At 44.5% G+C, this 23,606-nt stretch overlaps 1 protein-coding gene across 1 annotated transcript in view; it reads left to right on the top strand.

The window, feature by feature from the left end:
* Positions 1-1,010: 1,010 nt before the first annotated feature.
* The window catches only part of PHACTR2 (phosphatase and actin regulator 2), a 72,504-nt gene continuing 49,908 nt past the window's right edge, over positions 1,011-23,606 (top strand). Inside the window, exon 1 of the mRNA XM_084202535.1 lies at positions 1,011-1,241. Coding sequence (XP_084058661.1) covers positions 1,199-1,241 — 43 coding nt within the window. The 5' untranslated portion in view covers positions 1,011-1,198. The remainder of the gene's footprint in view (positions 1,242-23,606) is intronic.

Here is a 23,606-nt window from a genome sequence, read left to right as displayed (position 1 = left end):
ACATCACTTCAACCCCTCTAGGATTTTCCTCTAGGATTTCCAGACCACTAGGATTGTAATTTCACCATGTCTTGCTAATAGGTGTTCTTTAGGTGAGACTTAAGTGTCCTCCTGTGATATATATGCATCTCCCTGCTTATTTCTAGAGGCTGCATAGTAATAGCTATTAGGTGCTCAAGGTTTTGGGGGCTTTTATTCTTTATTTCATTTTTGGCAACAGTTACTTGTTTGCTCTAGCATTAAGCTTGTATCCCTGCTTGGATGATGCTTATGCTTTAAGGAAGACAAATTTGTTCGTTTTGCCCTAGAGCTATATGTGCAATGTCCGTTTTCCCCCGTCTTCCTCATAAGTTCATCCCATTGATTCTGTCCCTTCTTGTCACCTGTTATGGCAGAGAGCTGTCTGGATACCGCTGTCTTTGACTATCTTCTGTCTTCCAAAACTAAAAGTGGTCCTGTCTCCGATTATGTACTTGTGCTTGTGGCGAGCGTCGGGCACTTTTCCAGAGCTCAGCCACAGCCAAACGAGCCTGGTCAGGATCCCATGCCCTGCCCGGGCGCTCCTTTTCCACTCGTGACAGCAGCGCAGCTTGAAAACTGCTCCCAACAGCAAAACACCTCAAGCGGGGCGATGGGATCGCTCCCTGAGGCTATCTCAAATTTCCCCTGTATCTTCAGAGGGGATGAGAAGGGGTGGGAATAACTCCGTGTCTGGACTAAGGCTTTGGAGCAGGGCGGGGGTAGGCAGGGACCGGGACGCCAGCAGCGCGGGAAGCGCCGCCAGCTGCGCACCGTCCTCCCCAAACGCCGTGTAGCTAAAGGGGAAACTCCGTGTAGCTAAAGGGGGGTTTTCTGCCTTTGATTTTTTTTTTTTAATTTTCAAATTTCTTGGAGACCTCTGCGATCCCGGCGCCGCTCCGCGCGGGGCCGAGGCGGGAGCGGCGCGCAGCCCCCGGGCCGGGCGGGGCCGGGGCGGTGCCGGGGCGGAGCGGGGCGGGGGCGAGGGGCCGGGGCCGCGGCGGTGGCCGGGCAGCTCGGCGGGATGACAGGCAGCAGCCACCGGCCCGCAGCCGGAGCAGCCGCCCCCCGCCAGCCGGCGGGGAGCGCGGGCCCGGCCAGCACCGGGATGTGCCCTCGGGAGCAGCCGCGGCGGAGGCTGCGCGCCCCGCGGGCGGCGTGAGCGCCTCCCGGCCGAGCCATGGGCCAGACCTCGGTCTCCACGCTGCCCGAGCCGGCCGGCGGTGAGTACCGGAGGCGGCGGGGCGGGCGGGGGGCTCCCGCCGGGGGTTCGTGGTGGCGGCGGGGGAGCCGCGGTCCCCGGGCGGGCGGTGCGGTGCCCGCGGTCCCGGGGCGGGCGGAGCGGTGCCGGCGTTCCCGGAGCGGAGCGGTGCCCGCGGTCCCGGAGCGGAGCGGTGCCGGCGTTCCCGGAGCGGAGCGGAGCGGTGCCCGCGGTCCCCGGGCCGAGCGGAGCGGTGCCGGCGGTCCCGGAGCCGCCGCCGCCGCTGCCCCGTTCCTTCGGAGCGCAGCGGAACGGGAGGGACGGCCGCCCCCGGCGCTGCACTGCCCGGCTCGGCGGCCCCCGGGGAGCGAGAGGCTCCGCCGTGCCTCCCACCTTCCCCGGGGCTCGGGGCTCCTTCTTTTCCCGTTATTAAATAAATAAGTACGAAGGCTTCCCCTTCGTAGGGAAAGGGAAGGAGCTCTGGCACCTCGCCCAGGAGCGCGGCTAGTAACCCGCCCATCTGGTTGCTTTTAGCTGCAGGACATTTTATGTGTAAGCAGACTGTTGAAAATAAATAAATAGCGTGTGAGTGGAACTGTTTCGGGTCCTTTTCCCCGCCACCTCCATCTCCCCACTCCCATCCCCCCAATAAAGCAGTCCTGGCTGTTTGCAACTTTTTGAAGGTAGTACGCGCTTCTCGGGAATGTTGTTAAGTTAACCCGGTGTGTTTTAGTTACTGAAGAATGGGTCTCTTCCCACAGTAATAGGATGTAGAATCTGAATTAACTTCAGCGAGATTTGAAGTTGCCTGCAAAATTCCTGCATGCCTGTTTTTCCTCAACGCCTGTTTCCTTTACATCTACCAAAAAAAAAAAAAAAACCAAAAAAAAAAACAAAAAACAAAAACAAAAAAAAAAAAAAACAAAAAACAAAACAATCAAACCAAAAACCCAACCAACAAAATCCTGTTGTGGACTTTAATGTTGAAGACTGAACTTTATCCTTAATTTGCTTATTGCTATTATTGTGGGAATGTTTTGTCAAGTGGGAGACAGGGCAACAATCTTCCTCTTTTCCCCTTTTATTTTTCCTTCATTTCTGTTTCAGAGAACAGTTTTAGTACTAACACATAATTTTCAGACAAACTTGGTTATATTCCTAGTCACACCATCCCAGTCAAAACCTTGGATGATTTTCTCACCTGTCAAACATTGCATGAAAGAAAAATTGGACCATTTCCAATAAATGTTACCATCCTGTTGAAGGTTTCACCCAGCAGCCAGTGTGTTAGGATTGTTTCAAGGTAGTCATCAGAAAGCAGATGTAAGGAAACAGATGGACCGGTTAAAATTTTTTTTAAACTTCCTGTACAAAAAAAGTGACCAAACTCTTAAGTGCAAAAGTCTATTGTGAGAGCATTTTGCCTTGGGGGAGGCTGTATCTTGACTAAGGATAACTGTGGTGCCTGTGTTTGCTTGGCTGGATGATAATGGACAATAATTGGGCTGAGTTTCTAGCTTTACCTCAAAGAAAAAGAAATCACTGTTGAATTCTTTCCTGATTGAAAAGAAAATTTTTGATCAGGAGCAGTAAGAGACAGGTATCTGGAGATATAAGTTACGACGATGCTGCCTCAATGTTGCCAAGTAAATTTTAGTTATCTTCATTTTAAGAGCACTGCAGTTTGTGATGAGACAGTGGTAGTGCCTCTGGGAGGTTTCTGGCAGAGTAATTCCACTGCACTTTATTGCTTTTGAACTTGTTGGGAGGGTGTATCCTCAACAATATATAGGGGCAAGAGCATTTCTGGGTGGCATGGATTTTTGGGGCTCATTTGTTTTCTTAGTCTGTTTTACTGACATGACCTGGACACTTAATCCATTGTGAAGTTTGGGAGGCCCTATCCCTCTGTGATCAGGGCAGGAGAATGACTTTCGCTGGTTCCTGTTCCTTGGGTTGCCCTTTAGGCAAGCGGGCCTAAAATCTTCCTTGATTTTGGCGTTCCAGGCAGCTCCAAGCCATTTAAGTCTTTGACAGCTGCTAGAGATTAGAGTTGAAGGAGATATCTGTCTTGCACACGCAGGGGCTACAAATCTGTTTTAGTGCTACGGAATCAATAGTGCATTCAGATCCCCAGTGAGCCACACAAAAGCAGCTGTGAGGAGTTGCTTGCCTGTTTGCTCCCTTTTCCTGCAGCCATGCCAGCCTGGGAGGCTCAGACCCTGCCCGAGGAGCCCTGCTGTGCCCCTGCAGGGCTCAGAGGGGCTGTTGGCTCTGTGCAGGGGAGGGCACCACCAGTAAATCACCCTGGGGCCTTCGGGTAGACTGGTCAAGTGAACATGGTTTGATGTAGCAAACTGAAATGAAAGATTTTTCCTGAAAGTCACAGAGTGACTTAGAAGAGATAAAACAAATACATAATGCAATACTCAGGATGGACCTCAGCCAGTGTCCTGAAGGGCTGGGTTTTATAGATTTGCTTTAAGTTAAAGGTTTTACTCTCAGAAATGTTAATATATGTTGAAGTGCTTAAACAGATCAAGGTCCTAGTGTCACTTTCTCATTGGGTTAAGGGCAGGACTGAGGCCTAATCATAAAATTCAAAGTCCTTCTCAACTGGGCAGATTTAGACTCATACCAGATGGGTTAGCATGCCTATAAAGAGAGGAAGAACTTCAGATTTTCATACTCCATTGGAACTTTCTTTAGCCATACTGTCGTGCTAGAGTTTGCCATCAGCTGCATGTGAGTGGGCATTGAAGTGTTTTGGACAGGAGGATCTGGGCTTTACTCATCTCTCATAACTATGAGTGGTAGATGGGCAGCAAAGCAGGCCTTGGACTGCCTGGTTGGTGCCCATAGGCAGCTTTTGCTCCTTCTCCCAGGTTACAGCTTTCCAGACATTTAGATAGTTTTTCTTAAAGTTTGTTATTTGCCATGGTTAGAAAACGTGAACAAACATCAATTGCAACAGGAGCTTGGGATAGATAATGTGGATAACGAGGAGCACATATCCTTGTTCATTTTCTTTCCTCTTCTCTGATTTTCCCACGCCTGGTAGGACTTGATTATCGTGATCTCTCCCCATTTACTGGCTGGAGTTGAGTGCTTTTGGGGGTTATCAGCCATTGTGGGCAAAAGCTATCTCTTCCACTTTCTAATCTACAGCTTATCAAAGGGCAGCAGAGCTGTGCACTTTTTTCAGTTTGGTTTGGTTTTTTTTCCCCTTTTGGATTTCTTCTTTGATAGCTCAGTACCAGCCATAGCACAGAGAAACAAACAGTGGAGACATGATCAGCATATTGGGAAGGTAGCATTTCAAAGCAGAACTAGTTAGGTGGGAAAAGATTTTTGTTGCTCCTTGAGTAGTGATGCCTTTTCAATAATGAAATTTCCAGTAAAAACAGACCTTGTTAGTGTTCCTAGGAATAGGTCAGGCAGCTCAGCCTGGAATGTGGAGCACAAGCAGAGGGTATGGGAAGGGGTAGGACAAGTTGCCAAGGGAAGGTCCCGGGAAACTCCTGCCCCACTGGTCAGGGTGCTCACTGGGGCCAGCTGAAGATGGGGTCAGAGCCCTGTGCTGAGCTGCTGTGCCAAGGATGAGATCTGCAGGGCTGCTGCTCTGGGCTGGGGGCAGTTCCTCTCCTCACATACGCTTTGCAGAATCAGAGCACAAACTGTCTGGCTTGCGTTTCATCCTTTTACAGACACGCTGGTTTGTTTTTTCCAAGGGCATGAAAATGTACTTCAATAGCACAGGAAAACCATTTCCCACCCAGCTCCCCCCATGAGATGAAAGCAGTCACTGGTAGGATCCTGTTGTTTGTTGACCTTGGCGCTCGGTGGAATGATTCTCATAGGTCAGAAGTGAACATGTTTCTCAGACTGCTGCTTTTCATCTCTCTTGGCTTTATGGGATTTCCTGTTCATGGACGAGGAAACAGCAGCTTCACCTGTGTCTGTGCAGAGCAATTGTAATCGTGTTAACTGGGTGAGCTTGTCATAATCCTGAAATGAAATGGAAAACTGATATTTGCTTCAGCGCTTCTAGGTGCTGCTAAACAAACTAATTGGTTATCCATGGAGAAATTCCAAGACTTGTCTAGTAGAAGTTGTTACTCCATTAGTGCTCTGCATTAGTAGCTGCTTGTGAGCCTTACTGAGGGCACTGTTGTGGAGCAAGCCCTCCTGAGGAGCTGGACATGGAGATGCTCAGCCACAGACCTAAATTCTCATCCTGACTCAGTCCACTATGACTTTGAATGTGCAGAAAAGCCCTCAGAGTAATAATTCTTAAAGGGTTTAAAAAGGAAATTGTTTTTTCTCCTCTGGCCATTTTTCCTCTGTAAAGTGGGAGAACTTTAAAACTCCTTGCACTTTATAGGAAGGCATTTCAAAGCACTTACAGGTGCAGTGAGCTACTCCCAACACACCTGTCAGCTGGTCATTTCAGGTTTTGCTGCACTTCAAAGAGTGGAAAGCAGAGCTATTGAGATGAAATTGTAAGTTTCATTTGATGTGAAGCCTTAAATGACTTGTCCACAGCCACAAAGGACATTCTGAACAGAGAGCCTCATCTTCCTTATTTTTTTTCCCTGAGATTTAATTGGTTAGGGACTTTGAGGCTGAACTCTCATAAGACTACGTTGGGAATCCTATTCATTTCTCCCCATTTTTTTAATGCTTTTTTAAGTTATGCAAGAGTTTTAAATACAATGTAAAGGTGTACTGTTTTCATTTGGTGCTAAATTTCTATCCAAAGCTATTCAGCTATTTTTGGGAAAGTCTTCACCCTGCCAGTGTTGTCAGATGGGACTACAGTTGTGACAGCTTCAGAATTTGGGTTAATTAAGTATGCAATCTGCCTTCGACTTCAGGCTGATTGAGTGGCTATTTTGGATGCCTGGTCGAAGGTATAAAAAGCCCATGTTTTCAAACAGAATGGGTAGCCATGAAGTTGCCTGCTACTAATGAAAACTGCGAGAGCTCTTTTTAAAAGTTGATGTTTGTGTTTTTTGAGCTGAACTATGAAAAGCAATGGCAACTGCTGGAAGCGTAGGTCTCATCATGCTCCCAACACCATGATTCTGATTGGGGTTTGGTGAGGGTCTGAATGTAAGCGTGTGGAATGAATCCCTATTTATAGAGGAAAAGATTGTGCGCCCTTTCAAGTGCAGCAGGTTTTTGGGACACGAAGTGTCAGCACGCTCTGTGACCCGCCGGAGCAGAGCAGTGCCCCCACGGCTCCTCAGCTGCAGCAATTCCTCACTGCAGAGGAGGCTGCAACCCGAGCCTGCACCCTGGGGCTGGGCCGAGAACACGGGTCTCGTAAGGACACAGGGCACCAGCCCCACCACGGGCACCACCTGTGTGTGAGCACAGAGCTGTGGTGCTCAACAGGTTGGTGTCTCACCTCTTCTCCACTGGGGCTGCTCCGGGGATGACAAGAATTTCTCCTTGTTTAGCTGCCAGGGTATGTGACCTTTCATGTCAGGGTGCTGGCTGAGATATCTTCATGTGCTGATGTTTGGGAGCCACTAATCACCTGTTTGCAGCGTTAATCATCGGCTTCCTCATCTGCCATGAGGAGAACGAGAGCTCCCGGGCAGGGGCAGAGCCTTTGCTGGCTGCCTGTGTCTGTGTGGGGGTTGTCTTCTCAGATGACCACCCCGATGCTTCCCCCAGATGAAAAGCTCCTGGAAGATCTTGTTTCCTGCTGAGCCCCCTGTGCTAAGCCCCACTGACAACTGATCCCACGCTGCTGGATCCCTGCCACCCCTTGGATCAGTTGTCCTTCCTTCCTAGATCCTCCTCCTTGGCTTTTTTACTCCTGAGTAATTTCTCCTGAGTAATATGGCCTCATCCTTAGGTGGTGTTCTCTGTTACAGATTTCAGAATGCTTTCCAGTCCTTTTTATTTAATTCCTTGGTTTAAATGGGAAAACTTATCAGAAGTAAGCAGGACAACACCTAAGATAGCCGGGAGGAAACCAAAGAGCTCTCAAATCCTCATCAGTGTTTATGCCATACATATCAAATAGTCCAGCCTATTAAAAACAGAAAGGACTTACACATTTATATCTTTCTTTGTATGTTTTTTCCTTGAAGTTGTCCTTTATTCATGAGGTTTAAAAAATGTAAAATTGCAGAAAAATACTTCTGAATCAATGCTGGCAGGAATTTGTTTTTCACCGAATTAATTGTTTTAAAACACAATGCTGAGGGCTCTTAGCGCCTTGGGTCAATCACTGATGGATTTTTAAAAATACTTCAGCAAACAGCCTGCTCCCAGAACTTATATCTACCTATTGTATTAAAATTGTAACAGTGGCTAGAAAAATATTTCTGATCTGCAGAAATACCCCAGCTAGCTGCCATTCAGTCCCATGTGGAGAGGTAATTTCTGAGCTGTCCATGTGTTGTCTTCTCTAGCTGGCACAAGGCAGGCTCCTGATCCTGCTCTTTTTCTGATATGAAAGGATTGACTTTTGAGTAGGGCCAGTTCTAGGCATAGGAAAAAAGAAAGGAGGTAGTTAGCTGGTGATGACAAAATTACTCTAATAACAGGCAGTGGTAGCTCTGGTCCATTTTGCCCCCAGCAGATCCCAGAGAGTGAGGCTGGTTGCTGGTGCCCCTTCTGAGCCAGGAGAAGCTGTGACTACAAGCCATGGGCAGGGAAAGTAGCCAGACAATGAAGGTGCTTTTTGTTAGTTTTTTCATGCCCCAAAAACAAATCAAAGAGTGACACTGAGTAATTTGTATCCCCCCCCCCATACATGAACTCTACAAGCCCTGCACTGTCTAGTGTATTTTTGGGCAAATGTAAAATTACTTTGGGGTCTGGAGTGTGCCATTTCCTGTAGTGTCTTGTGAAATGGCTCAGTAGGAACTAGGTAGGAAGATCACCATGGATATCCAGGTGATGGGGGGTATGAAGATGGACTGTTTTTTCTTTTCACTCTGTTTGACCAGAATCACATGGGTAGCGGGGCTGGGGTGTCCTCTCTTCTGGGTTTGGAGGTTTGTTCCTGGGTTTAATATTACTATATGTGAATTAATTTAACCTTGCCTTTTTTTAGTCCACATAGTGGTTTGGACTAGCAACCAGCAGAGACCTTGAAATCACCTCTGTTAATCTTATGACTGCTTATTATTAGGAAATTTGATTTAAGACTTGAGTTTCTTGCAAGGCGTGATACAAGGTCACTGCAAAAGAACATGAATTTCTTCTGTCCCTGACTTGGTTTATGGACACTCAGGAATAAAGTCTCTGTCCAGAGGGAAAGTTTTATTTACCTTCTTGTTCTCTTGCTGCTTTGTACAACTGTGATAATCAGTGTAAATGGTAAGAAGCTAGGGAGAAATGTGGCTGCTCCGTCATTCTGTGGAAATACAGGGAATGCTGTCAGGTTGCATGTCAGTAGAATGAGAATGACAGATCATCAGAGGGTTAATACCAAATCTGTGTCAATGATAGCTTTGTGAAAATGAAGTTTCATAGGAAAAGATAAGAGCTGCCTTGCCTTTTCCTTCTCTGATTCCTGCATTGATTTCATATGCATTAGAATGATGTTTTGCCTAGCAGAGTTAGGCTGTGATGCAGCTGTCCTAACATTTGGAACTGTATGAGCAAAACCAGTTCTATTCCTAAAGATCAGCCTGCATTCCTCACCCCTGAGAATGTGCTTTTTAAATTAATGTTTTAAGATTTCTTCCCTCTGACCATCTGCCCAAACTGTTAGCAAATCCTCATCAGGTAGATGCATCATTGTCATTTCAGTGTTATTTAATCCTTTTTGTATTTTCTGAATCTGAACATTTTAATGTGTTGCCCAGTAAAAGCCCAAGAATGGTGCAGAGGCCTTAGATACTGGTTGGGCTTTAGAGCCTGGGCTATTGCATGATCTATGCAAATCGTGTAGTTTATGATCTAGAGATAATTTGCAAAAAATACAGACAATCTCTTCTATTTATTGATTTTAGCCAACTTAGTGATTTGCACAACTAGAATAACTGTGATACAACTAGAGTAACTGTGATACACGATGAAACTTGGTGTTTTCACTGCTATTGTAATTTACACTTTCACCTTAAAACGTTGCTGACAAGACTTAGACACACATGGGGACTCTTTTTCAAGCTTAAGAACATGGTGTGATGTGGGTAGTAAGAGAGGGTCCAGTTTGTGACTCCTCTCCCAATTGCTCTCCTTGCCTATAACCCCCAGAGATCAACTCACCTGAAGCATTTATGTCATAACAAGCAACATAAAGTCACCCAGACTGAAAGCTAATCTCTGTGGGCTTCTTTCCCCCTCCCCCCCTCCCCAAGATCCTGGATGAATCAACAAAGAAATGACACTTCCATTGCATGCTTATGAAAGAGATTTAGTGGGATACAACCAAGTAATTTGAGTCTCGTTACAACTTGAAGTCCCCCTAAGCTGGTGGGAAATGATTCTTAGATGCTGTCTGTCTTTATGAGGAGAAAAAAACCCAAACAGTTCAATGCCAAAAAATTAGATGTATTTAAATTATGCATTTATAATGTGTTATAATTTATTTCATTGTTAATAATTCAGAACTGGCTGTGCATTTCCTTCCCTGGAAATTCATTCAATGTGTCTGAAGATTACTGGTTTGTTTCTTGGAGTTTTATGGATTTATTGCGTTTCTGAGGGGAAGGAAGTGTTGGTTTTGGCACAGATGCTAAGAATATTCTTGTTCTGAAAATGTGAAGCAGTGTTCTAGTGCACTGCAAATCTGGCCTCCTTTTTGTTGATACAGAGAAGGGTGTAGTGGTTTTCCTGCCTTACATATTTTACCACCATGCATGATTCTCCAATTCTCATGAATTGTTCAAGTGATTGATAAAAAAAAGAGAATATTAGTATTAATAATTAGAGCTAAAAATCCATACGAGGTTTAAAACAATCGCAGTAATTGCAGGGTAGTTCCTGTGCTTAAATTCCTGAAGGAAAGTTTTGGAAGGCTGATCTGACTCTTATGAGAGCACACTAGATTTGATTTCTCTGAAAAACAATGCTGTTGTTTATTCTTGCTTGAATAATGCTGGTTTTGACACAGAAGTAGTATATGGAAGAAATAAGTGAGATGTAAGAGAGACTGTGTCTGTGCAAGGGAATGAACAGTTAAGGAGGCAGCTAAGACTGGGGATAACGCCAGTTTCTGGAGAGCTGGACAAAGACCAAGCAGAAATAGTATATACTTTAGTTGGAGGAGAAAGTAATAAGAGAGTAGCAAAACATGAGCCAGCAAGAAAAAGAAAGAGATATTAACTACAAAGCATTGCAGAAATTACCTGACTGTCACTCTGCTTCAAAAGCTTTTTGTTGGGCAGTACTGTCATGTAACTGTGTCATGTTACAGAGAGAACATGATTCTGAAAAGAGGAAGAAAGTTTGTGTTGGAAAAGCCTAGGGGAATTCTCAGAAACCTGAAACTGAAAAAAAAAAAAAAAGTATCTTGGACACTTACAACAACACCCCTCTCTTAACTCCCCCTGCACTTCTCCTCCAGCTGATTTAATTTTCCCATTGCTACCGGAGGCAAGAGGGGGAGAAGAGGAGGAGAGCATGTTTGAGCCAGATCCAGCAAGATGAACAGGGTGTTTCTGAAATGTTTAATGCACCTGGAAACTCTGTAGCTTTGTTAGAAGTGCATAGCAAAAAATGTGTTGAAGGAAAAAAGCATTTAATGTCACTATTGGATCTCAAGGATTATGTATTTTTAAAGAGAAAAAGAGGAAGAAGGATGTACCTTTCTAGCTGACACCCATGAATGATGAAAACCCTTGAGAACACAGGTTTAGGCCACTAGAAAGTATACAAAAGCTAAGCATTATTTTCAATACATTTTAAACCATTAACAAAAGGTTGGGACTCTGCAGGTTTCTCTAGTTGGTAGGAGAAGATGGACATAGATTTTGATGTCTGTCATTGCTCACTGTCTCTGTTGCATAGACCAATTTTTACTTGGCAATGGCTGCAGCAGCTCAGCCCTGTTAAGGTTCAAGCCTTTCCCAGCTGCTTCAGTGCAAAATCAGGAAGATCTGATAGCATGCAGACAATCACCCTTGCATGATTTGGAAGGGTTCATGTCACCCAGCCCTGAAATCTTCCATGAGCATTACTCAGTCCTGACGATGGGTTTTGTGTGATAATGAAATGTTGCTCTCCCCCAGTTAGCTGCAGATGGATCATGTCAGACCTGAAGGTCGTAGACCGTGGATGTAAGTGATTCAGCTAATGGTTGAAGTCATGCCATGGATCTTGCTGGCTTCACCTTCCCACCAGCTGTCCTTAGGGATCTGCTTGTAGAGAAAACATCTCTCTCTCTTTCTGTAGCTCATCCTACATTGCACTCAGGGTTTCCTCAGCCACAGAAGAGAAACACTGCAGGAAACATCTGCAGAAGGTGAGATGGACAAAACACCACTGCTGTACGAAATCCTTTGTTAGGTGAGTTCACCATGGTGAAGGAATCAGCTGAAGACAGCTAGTGAATTATCCCACTGCTGTGGTTAGTTCCTTTTTCACCTTTTGCAGGGGAGCAGGCTGCTCAGCCGCTGCCTGCCTGTGGTTTAGCAGGTAACATCACTACAGCCTGACGGTCCCTGCATGGAATGCTACTGGTCAGCATATTTGGCAACCTGGCTTTTTTTTCCCTGAGGGTCTGTATATAGCAGCAGGGCAGAAGTGAGACCACTGTCCTTATGGCAGCAGGGCACTTGTCTAGTGCCACAGACAAGTTTTTCTTAACCCCCAAAGAATTGATACATCCTCTGTCTATATGGGCCCAGAGGTTTCTTTCTTTCAGTTTAGATTTTTTTCTTGTCTGTGCAGTAAATTCCATGTAACACTGAGTGAAGGTAAAGGAAGAACAGATGCTGCTAATTAAATTAACCATTTCCTAAAAATAAATAGCAGGCACTTCAATCTCATAAAAAATACCAGCATGAGGCCCATTCTTTCTGCTTTAAGTGATTACTTTAATGTCCAGATGCCAATTCAGGGAAAACTTGCAAATGTAGAGAGGTTTATTTTGTCTTACTGTGTCTATTTCCTTATAATTCAGTCTTTGCACCTACCATTTTTGGTGCCTTTTTAAATTTATTTTTTAATGTATGAAGTGCTTAAAAAAGTTTTGAGACAAAAAAGTCATTCTTGTGGGATTAAAAAAAACAAGGACTGTGTTTGAGGTGAGACAGGGAGGGAAACAGATAATGCTGAGGTGGTGTAAGAGATGATGCTTCAAGGAGATGGGTAGTGAAGCAGGAAGTCTTGTATGAAGGCTGCTAGTAGCTCTCTTTAGTCTGGCAGCAGTTAGATGAGAAAGACAACCATTAGTTTATCTCAATTCATTTATTGTTGGTACCATATTGATGGCTCTTCTTCTGACACATGGGCAGGAACATTTTTCTTCTAACCCAGGAATTATGAGTGAAGCCTCACCGAGTGATGCACATGTGTGGAGTCACACATACTCACTGAAGTTTTTACCATCAGGACTGATGTTGTATTTTGCTGTAAATGTCCATAGCACATTTTTCAAGAGAACTGACAATTTTTCAAAAATTTGTCGTGTCCATGAAAACAGAGAAGCCAGAGGTCTGGCAGTAGCAATTGTTTGTGGTTGCAGGAACAGTACATGAGAGAAGGTGAGAGATAGAGCAGTGCTCCCCAGAGCTCCCCAGTAGTAGAATAAGGCAGATTTAGGACATGTGGTAGGTTAGGAGTCCCTTCAACAGCAGGGATTTGCTCTGGGCCTCCCCAGTGCTGAGTAGGTACCATAAGAAGTAAATTGGATCCTTGCATTTTGTGGATACAGCCCTGCTGTTCCTCCACGATGTCTGAATTTGCCTGAAAAAAGAGCCCCTTGCATTAAACTGCATGCCAGTGAAAGTAATGATGAGAACTTTTCCTTGCACAAAAACCTGCATGTTTTTTAGTTATAGTCCTTGCAGTATTTTCACCAGTTACTCACCTCTTCCTAGCAGCAGAGTTTTGTACTTATAAAAACAACATCCCAGACAAGTACTATGACTTCATATAAAATTGAGATTACCTTCAACAGCTTGACCAAAGCACATCAAGGGCAATATTCTAGCGCATTTAGCCCTGGCTTTACACCCTGGTTCGTTTTAGTTGTGAAATTGGTGGGTTTCTTAAAATATTAGTTAAAAGATATGGAATCAAAGGTCCTTTTTAAAAGCCAGCATGCAGGGCCATGGATTCCAGAGTATTTAGAAATGAGGCACTTCCCTCTGTATGAATAACAAGAGTCACTTCATATTTTGTGTTTGTGTTTTCCTGTGCCCAGTTGCCTCCCTGGGGAGCAGCTGCTGAGCCTGGAGTGGTGCCACTGCTGGGGAAGGGAGCTGTGCATCCCTGTGAGCTCCACACTCCAGCCAGGGGCATTCCCAGCCTGTATGCTGCCCCTCTTATTGCATTAAAGTGTGCAGTGTTAGTAGCAGATAAACCTATGGTATTCCTAGCACATGAGCAAATTGGGCAAATACAGTGTTTTGTCTTGCTCTGAGTGTGAAGAAAATGTGTGTGCTGTAGTAATCTTTTTTGCTTAACTTCCCACAAAATTCAATTATACTCTAAAAGTCTGTGTTGGCATGAAAGATAATTAAAAGTCCACCCAAACCTTTGATTCCCACATGGTTTAGAAGACAGAAGCTTAAAGTTAGCAGAGATGCTGACTGAAGTGGGAAGGCAATGTTGGTGATGGAGCTGTTTGCATTGGAAGCTTTGAGGACACATCTGAAGGTTTTTCATCCTCCTCAGAGCAGGTGTTACCTGAAATAGGATCATGTTTTCCCCGGTATCCTGACACAATCCATGGACCCTTGCCTTTAGCTGGCTGCTCCAGTGTTGCTGAGCTGGTTTGGCTAGGGCTGATTTACGTGGGTCACTGGCTGGATGCTGGGCCAGGCTGCTCCTCCTGTGCTGACATCTGACCAAAAACTAAAGGCAGCCTTTCAAATGCAAGGCTGTGTACAGCCCTGTTGTATAGGCCATGTACATGCTCACAAACACGAAACTAAAGTGTCCTGGTTTAAGTGAAACTTAAATATGCTTTATTTATTATTTATTTATGCACTGAATACTTATGGAGCTGGTTCTCAGTGGCCACTATTCACAAATGCATGAAATGTCATAACGTTTGTCAAAAAGCTTCTGAGTGGGACACATCTTGCATTTCTGTGCTTTCCAGTTTAGCATGTTATTCATGATCCTATACAGGAATTAAAAAAAAAAAAAGCCAGTTAACACTTGATTTAGCTGAATTTCATTCCTTCTACAACAAGAAAATATTCAGTGAAGGTTAGTGGTGCTTTTCTAGCACTTTTTTTAAACCTGAGTCAGACTGTGCTGCTGTGCTCACCTATATTCCTTGTATTCTTCATTTGTATTGATATACAGAAAATTTCCTACTAGATACAGAAACCTTGTGGTTTGCTTATTGTGGCTTATAAATGTCTCATCACAATTCCAGGTTTTTCTCTGATCTTCTGTAGCTCTTGTGAGCACAGCATGTGAAAGAAATGCTTGCCCACAGCAAGGAGTTGCATGCTGTAATGCACCAGTCACTTTTTGGGTCTCTCCTGGCGTTAAAATTACCACTCTCTCCCAAAGTTCAGCATCCAGCTAGGGTGAAAAGTGAGTACAGGTTCTAAAAATGTTGAATATGTGTGTGAATACGTGCCAAGTACTTGAATGTTAGCAAGAGTGGGAGGGAGGTTTAAGGGAAATTGTAAACCTTTTTCAAGGCAAGCAAAATGACTGAACTCTTTATCACTTCTTTTCATTTCCCAAATGTCACAGCTTCTTGCTAAGCTCAACAGAGTTGCCATCATTTATTTGTAAGCTGCTTGAAGGTGCTCTTTTAAAGAATAGTTATTAACCTTTCTATTTTAAAACCTGTTCTTATACAAAGCATTTTTCACTGGAGATGGAGTTACAAGGCAGTGTTTTTCAGTATGGCATAGAATTTTTCGGGAGTTATTTCCCGAGGGAGGTAAATTTCCAGGGATTGCAGGAAGGTCCTCTACTCCTTCAGTTGAGGTTGGAGCTCAACAGGTTCCAAGCCACACAGTGTAAGTAACACTGGGGAGTGGCTGTGAAGACATTGTGCCTTGCAGAGGGGCTCAGGGACTGGGTTTGACTCCTGCTTGCCATTCCAGGGCTCTCCAGTGTTCCCTCTGTGCCTCCTGGGCATGGGGAAAAGATCCTCCATCACCTGTGGGATCTCTGCTTTCCTTTCCCTCCCCTCCTTGGATCCCTGCAGTGATGTTGTTTTGGGGTCTGCTGGCTGGGAAGAGCAGAAACCCAAGCAAGCCCTGCCTGCTAGGGTAGGCTGCTCACCTCTGGGCCAACCCTAGGAGAGAGACCTTGTGGAAGTGGAAGTACCCCCAGTGGAAACAGTGATTGCTCCTTCCTTTGTGGGACACTCTGGCCGTGTGTTGATCCATTGCCAACCAGGCTGATAATTTGTCCTTTCTCTCCCTTGTTGGTGCATCAGCTGGGTGCTGATGCGAGTCGCAGAAATGCAATGCTGGGTGCTGGGTGAGTTGCAGAAAGCCCAGGATGAGAAACAGCCAGGTCAGGCAGAAATTGCAAGCAGGAATTTCTGAAGTATTCCTGTGGGCTTTCCTAAGAAAGGGCTCGCTTTCCCAGGGACCGAGAGAAACAGGCGAGCACTCTGGCACACGCTGTTCCCTCTCTAGGAAAACATTTGGTAGTAGTTTAAAAAAGAAAGCTTAAATAATGCCAAAGATGAATTTGGTGAAGACTGATGCTGTACGTACTTTATTTGCAAGGATTTGGAATTTCCAGTGCTGCTTGGAGTTGCTAGCAATAGGCCCAGGGCTTGTCAGTCATATTCGGTTTTTTTGCACCATCTCTTTTATTTTAATCAAGTTCTTATTGTGGCACTCTTAAGCACATGGCTAAATAGTAAAGCTTTTGTGCCCAATTCATCAGTATCAACAAGGTCATGGCACTCCTAATCATAAAACTAAAGAAACTTGATAATTGTGAGAACAGCTTCTGTTTCATTTGGGTTATTAAGTAATTCATGTCAGTGTTTTGTATTTTGGCTTGTAAGTACTCAAGGTTTATCTCTAAATAAATAAGGAATAATAAAAATTTCTTTTAATGAAAGCTACATTTTTTTAAGTTTTAAAGACAGTCTTAAAGAAAATACAAAATACAGTGAAGTGTGTCATTCCATACAGTTTGGAGTGACCTTTGTCCACATTAATCTCACTAAAATAGCCTAAATTATTATTCTTATCAGTATTGGGTTTTGTACAAAGTAAAAAATCAATATATTATCTGATTCACAATCAGCCTGAATGCATCGTAATGGTAATTGGAAGGCTTAAAATGTTTCATTGGGCTGTGATGACTGCTGACTCCTAATTCCTCCTAGAAAAATGAAAGGTTTTCCTGCACAGCAATGTATTGATGCCTGGTGGAGTAGCTGGGTGGGCTCAGGTGTCCCTGACAGACAGACAGACAGACAGACAGACAGGCATTTCATCTGGTGCCCTTTGAAGCTCTGTGTGCTGAAGCTAAGTACTGAATGAATATCTTAGGCCATGGGGTAGTATAGTGCTGAAAAGCACTGGTGGGGAGATGGGGTCTGGTGCTTTTTCTATTGGTGCTTGCTTTCTGGCTCAAGGGATGCTCACCCAACTCCAGCTAAAGCAGTTCAGTTCAAGCTGGCATGTTAAAGTTGAAGTTGGCATTTTGTTTTAGCCTACAGACAGCAAAGATTTATTTTATGATTGCTTAAAATGCCAATGTCTGAATGAGAAAGAGAGGGATGTGCTGGCAAACAAACTCATAGGGGCTTGTGGATAGCTAAATTTTTTTTAAAATGCAACAGCTGAGCAGGTGTCAATGAAAATCAGAAATCTGTTGTTCAAGCTATTGTCTCTCATTTTATACTTGAAGCTGAAACAAGAATTCTCTTTCTGGTGTTTGTCCATACTACTCTTTAAACAAAGAGGTTCTGATCTATGGCCAGCCCTCTTTAAGCACTGTGATAATGCAGTCATTCATTATTAACAGAGAGCAGAGGAGAACTGGAGGCCCCAAACATGTCAGGAGCAGCCACGTGGGGAAATGAAGGTATCAATTATATATCTGCCATGTTGATCATGCTCTTACAGAGTAGTTGTTTTCCCCTAAGGGAAGAATCCACTGGGAGAGCAAAGCATGTTCTCAGTGCCTTCTCTGACAGCAAGATGACATCTCCCCACCTGAAGCTTCAACAAGCCCCTTTCTTGAGCCCCTTTCCCTCCCAGGAGTGCTTGATGCTCTGCTTAGTCCTGGACTGGTGCCTGGATCTAAAAGGAGAGTGCTGCTGGCTCTCCCACAGGGAAGTGGGATCCTGTTTTCCAGCTCTACCCCCACAAGGGACAGGCAGCTGTGCCCCCAGGGTGAGCTGAGAGCAGGGCAGGCTCCAGCCCAGCATCCCAGCACAATGCAGAGCTGGGGGGCAGCAGCTTTCTCGTTTGTAATTTGTTCCAGCTAAAGGTGTTTTTATTGCCAGCACCTCACTTCCAGCAACACTGATTCCGTGGAAAGACTGAAGTAAAAAAATATGTATGAATACAGCCTCAAAGCTTCATGGAGATGGCACTGCAGTTCCACTGGGTTTTACTACACAGTGCCATCACCTTGCTTGATGGAATTACTGTTTCTTGATTGTGTAGGAAAGGGAGCATAATGGTTTTTAAAGTAAAACTGAATCCCATCACTGCTGCACAGACTTGTCCTGTGACAAGGACATGAACATGCCCTGCTGAGAAGGGCAGCTGAGCTGACAAATATATCAGCTTGTGCCTGATTTTCCCCACCTTGGCCCTAGTAAAGAACAAGTTACAGGGAGTAAAACAGCTGTTTGCTCTGTGGCTGGGGATGAAGAGGGTAATGAAACATGATGCAGAATAAAAGTCAGCTGCAACTTGGCAACTCCCTTCTCCTCATAGCAAAGAAGATAACTTAGACTGTATTAAGAATTACGATATTATATGTGCAGAATGATATGAATGATTTTTACAGGCTGTGGTTTTAGAGTTGGCAAATTAGTATTTTGACTAAGAAGACCGTGTTTAATCATTAATAGGTTGTTCTGAGTATTTTGGAGTTTCACTATTATTGTTTATTCAAGCTGGTATCTAGCAACAAAGGCGAGCATTTTAAAGGGAGCTAAAAACTGAACTTAAAAATAAACACAGTTCTTTCTACAAAGAGAGCAGAGCTAAAAGCCTGTACAAATATTTGCAATGACAGCAACAATCAGAAATTTGTTGGTTGGCTTTAAAAGCGTTCTTGACCTCCCTGGCAGGGCTCTGAGGCCAGCAGGTCACATAAAGGGACTATTTGCTTTGAGGTTGACTTGCACACATTTGGACAAGTGCAGTATGCTGTTTCCTGTACTAGAAAAAAAGGTGTTGAAGTGGTGCCAGTAGAGAAGAAAATGGTGCTCTTGAAAGGCAGCACAATGAGCTCTGGGCTGTCCTGTCCCAGGCATTTGATTACATGACTGATCAAATTGCTCCTAAGGTTTTGGGTATGTTAATGTTCTGTTATTTGTAGATGAGGAACTCCTCGTCATAGTACTTAGGAGTGGGGAAGCATTGGGATGGGAGCCCACCGAACCAAACCTGCTTTCAGGTATATAAACATGTTAATTGTGAAATCTTTGATTAAAGATAGTAATAATAAAGGGAAAACCACATGTAATATTCATAATAATTGTGTTTGGCAAGGGCATTGGCTGGTCTGGAATGAGTTGGACTGGGTTTCCCACCTTTTTCACGCTGAAGAGGAAAACAGCTGATGATGTTGGTGCTTCAGGCGGTCACTGCTGCAGCACTGGATGTGTTGAAGGCATCAGAGCATCTCTCGCACCTGTTGGCAGTGAGCTCAGGTGATCACTTCCTGGCAGAATTCTTCCCTCTCTTCACAAACTTCTCTCCCCTTCACTCTGTTCTGTTCCTGTCCCAGCTCAATGGTACATTCTCCAGCTCAGAAGTAGGAGCTGACTCAGTTTTAGAAGCCCAGACAAAAGGCTGTTTGTCTCAGGGCAGTGATAACGTGCAGCATGGCTGGTGGTTCATCCAGGGTTTCTGTTGTGCTGGTGCAGAAGCACAGGCTGAGATGACTGGAAGCCCACTTGTGTGGGCAGCATCTCTGTAAAGCTGTACCTGTGTGCTGCCTCTGCCTGCAGTGGTGCTGCCTTCTGGGCACACAGCCAGAGGTCTGCAGGGAAATGCCTCCGTCTTTCCAGGTGTATCTGGCGTGCCTGAAAGGCTTTGGGGAGGGATCAGCAGTGAGTCCTTCAGCCAGTGATGCCGAGTAGGGGAGTCAGCAGAATAATCTCCTGACATCCTGCAGCTTCTCCTTGGGGTGATGGACACCTCCAGAGGAGCCAGCCAGCTGAGAGCTGTGACAGCCTCAGGCTTGCTTAGGGAGAGGAGAGGGGAGACAAACAGCCCAGAGTAACCTTGGCTATGCTTTTACTCTTTTCCTAAGCTTTTGACCTGGCCTGTTTGGGGCAGATGGAGAGTAAATTGCTGCTAACTGGGGTGGTGGAAGCCAGGGCCAAAGGCTTCCCTCTGGCTCTCCTCACCCAGTTTTATCTCAGCATTGGTATAACACACCTATTAACTACTGCAAAGGTGATTGCTTTTAATTCCTCTTTGTCACCATGCTAGAGAGGGGCCACAGGTGCTTCAGTTGATTTTCACACTTCCAGCCAGTATCTGCTGGGGAGATTTACCACTTGCCTGCAGCTAAAAAGATTTGTTGTGAATTTATTACAGTTGTATTTCTCCCCCATAACATGGCTATGCCAAGAAAAGTCAGTAAAGAAGTATTTCCAGTTTTGCAGTTCTGGTTTTCAGATGTGATGTTTTAAAATACCAGTACAGAATTTAATAAGATGAGTACATGCATCTTACTTTTAGGTGAAATTACAAAATCATCCAAAAAAATATTTAAACTATAAATAGAAATATATACCATTGTAGTCCAAGGAGATTTGTCCCTTAATATTCAGAAACAAGAAGCATTAATTTTCAGTTAGCAGCTCAGTTGCTCAAAGTAGTTAGGTTGCTCTTTTATGTACAATACTTTTAGTTGTTGTTTTTTCTATCCCCCCACATGTCATGGCATTGTGCCTGCCCCTGTTTTTGTGGAGGAGTTGCTTTGACCTTTGATATGATGTTTCATTTATCTGGAAAATGTAACTGTCTGGTGACTTTCCATTCGCTGACTTTTTCTCAAGTATTGGGGTTGAAGAAAAAAGAATAAGCAGCCTGTGTTAAACCTATGATCCCTTTCCTTCTGGTTGGAGCCAGCTGTGTCCAGGGTGAGAGAGGAGGCAGCAAGAAGATTTTTGGCCAGATTGCTTTCAAACCTGTATAACAGGATGGCTGAGCATTTGCTTGTTCCTTCTTCAGGAAGCTGGAAGTGTGGAAGTTAAGCATTTTATTGAAGGGGAGGAAGAAGTTGTGTAGCTGTTCCAATAAGGACTGCATCTTGCCAAAATGTCAATAATTAATTTACAAACACATATTTGTGGGCATATTGCAAACATAGGTCAGATCTTCTTTTTTTTTTTTTTTCCCTAGACCTTAAGAGAATCCCTGATGTGTTTTGACATAAGAAACAGTTGAGAAGAGAGGTGGTGTGATTGTAGAGCTCTGACTGCAGTGCTCAATGTGCTGTAGAGCACACCCAGCTCAGATGCCAGTGTAGATAAAGCAGATGAGCTCTGAACCATGAAGTTCCATGGGAAGTGTAATTCAGTGAGGCTGGGTAGCCCTGACTGGCTGTGTTGCCTTTGATTTTTAGTGTCTCTGCAGAGTGTCCTACAATCATAACTTAGCTTTTTTTCTCTGTAGAATCAACCCAATGGGAGTGAAAGCTTTATTGTGAAGTAACGCTGAAGCTGGAGGTTACAAGTGTGTTACCTGCATTTGGGATGCACTAGCAAGAGACAATTTATGGTAATGAGAGCCTGTAACCTGACAAACCAACCACCAGCACTTAAGCTGAGATGGTTATTGTGGCCAGGAAAAAGGAAAAGCAACATTTTTTGCACTTTACCCCAGTGATGCAGCAAGCACGTGTCAAGCCCTAGAGTGAACCCTGTTATATGTCCTGTTTCCTGTGTAATCAGTAGGAAGCCCAGGTCAGGTCTCCTGCTTGCTTGCTGGGGATCATTGTCTCGTAGGAGTAGGGCATTCTACCTAAGAGACAGATAACTCAATAATCCAGTTAATCCCAGGTGTACAGCTAAGAAAGTGAGAGCTAGAAGAAATACATCATTGTTTGAAACTCTGGTCAAATTTCTTCTCTGCACCCTGCAGAAGGGAGCAAGTGTGGCTGAGCATCCCTCTGAGCCATGCAGCTCTTTGAAACGTGGAGCCCTGAGCATCCATGCTATGCCTTTCAGGGAAGCACAGGCTTCCCTCTTTTCCTTTGAAGTGCCTGTGTAGCTGTACCTGTGCTTTTTGCAGAGTTTAGGTAGGGGCTCATCACAGGCAGAACAGATTGTGGGCTTCTGAGCTGAACTTTCCACTCTTGCCAGGTTTGACTTTCTGCAGCAAGGTAACATTTTGCCTATGGAAGCAGTGGGAGTTGCAAGATTCGGACTAGAAGCAGTTTCTGTTCTTTGGCACTGCTGATCCAAGTGTGATTCCAACAGCCCCAGAAGTGCGTGTGTATCCATTTGTGTGTGTATCCATGCAGAAACCTGGAGGTGTCCAGGCCATTGTCTCCATCCCTGCTGCAGTTATCCTAGGAGAATTCCCTCTGGCTCTTCCAGGGCAGCAGCCAGCCTCCCTATGAAGTAGCCACTACCCAGCCTGTTCAGCTGATTGCCAGCGGGAGGTCCAATTAACATTTGGCAATATTGGCAGTTCCATATGGAAACCACCACTCTGCCGCCCACGTTTGAACTTCAGCTTTTTCCTTTCATTTAATTAAAGGACAATCAAGTCAATTAGCTCATGACAGAGTTTCTGCAAAGTTAAACTCCAGATGTATGGCAAGGCAAAAGCATGCAGATGCCAATTCATTGTGCTGCCTGGAGGTAGATTATGTCTCTCCCATTTACCAGTTTATCCACCGTGAATTAGATGGATTTTTTCCCTTCCAAGTAGGTTATAAAAACCCCAACAACAACAAAAAACAAAACAAAATAAAAACACCCACAAAACAAAAATGTGAGAAAGAAAAACAAAAGTTCCATCTGGTTCGGGTCAGGAGAAATAAGAATTTGAGATACTTAATGAAAATGACATTTATAGTGTCAGAATGACTTCTGATTTTTAATGACAATGTCAAACCTTTTATCATGCAGTGTCTTGAAGTTTGCCAGTAAGCTCAAGGAATAAGCAGCTTATATTCTATAGTAAGTTGATGACTTACTGCTAATTGGGGATAATAGGCATCTGCAAAAACACGTTCATTTTGCTGGCATAAAAACCATGATTTCCAACTCTGTGCCCTCTGGCAAGGTGGTATGGAAAATCATATTGTTGTCAGAAGAGGTTTTGAGGTCTCAGTAAACCAAGAGGACATTTGCAGCACATCCCTGCAAGGCAGCAGGGTGCAGTGGGAGGAAGAGAAACAAAATAAGTGTACTAGCTAACTGGTTGTTAATAAGCACAGAAATTGTATCCAAATCCACAAGTAAGGTAACTCTGAACTGGGGTCAAGGCACCTTCTGCTGCGTTTCTCAATTCATTCGTGGTTAGATGAGGCAATACCCTGAGTCCCCTGTATTCTGACAGGTTTTCCTCACATGCTTTGAGAGCGATGTGGTGATACCACGGCAATACTGCAATGAACTATTGCTAGTGAAAGTGTTAGGCACCAGTGTCACCTCAGTGCCTTGCTATCAGTGGGGCACTTGGTTCTGTGCCTTTTTCCCTCTTGGTTATGTTGTCCAGCTATGGGAGGAGGACTTTTCCTTCATCTTGCCACTCTTGACCTTGCTGTATGACAAGGATCCAGAGCAGAGTTGCAGTGCAGGGGGGTAAGCCTTGGTTGATGCGGGTGAGAGAAGGGATTGCAGCATGAAAGGTGCAGCACGGTGGGGGAAGAAGAGAACTTGACGTTCTGCGGCACCTTCTTGTACTTTACAGCCCTGATGTGAGGAAGAATCCCTTAAATATATACCACTACTCCAGCAGGGTTGGATTAAATCAGTTGTGTAGAAAGGTGCTGGGGAGGGGAGGGCACATTAGGTTCTTCTGCTGGCTTTTCATTTTCACTGCCAAGAGAAAAAATATACAGAAGCAAAAAACGCAGAACATCTAAAGTCATAAAT

This window comes from Fringilla coelebs (assembly GCF_963513975.1).
Source record: "Fringilla coelebs genome assembly, chromosome: 3".
Taxonomy (NCBI): Eukaryota; Metazoa; Chordata; class Aves; order Passeriformes; family Fringillidae; genus Fringilla; species Fringilla coelebs.
The sequence above is the reverse complement of the archived record's forward strand: the minus strand, read 5'-3'. Positions and strand labels throughout refer to the sequence as shown.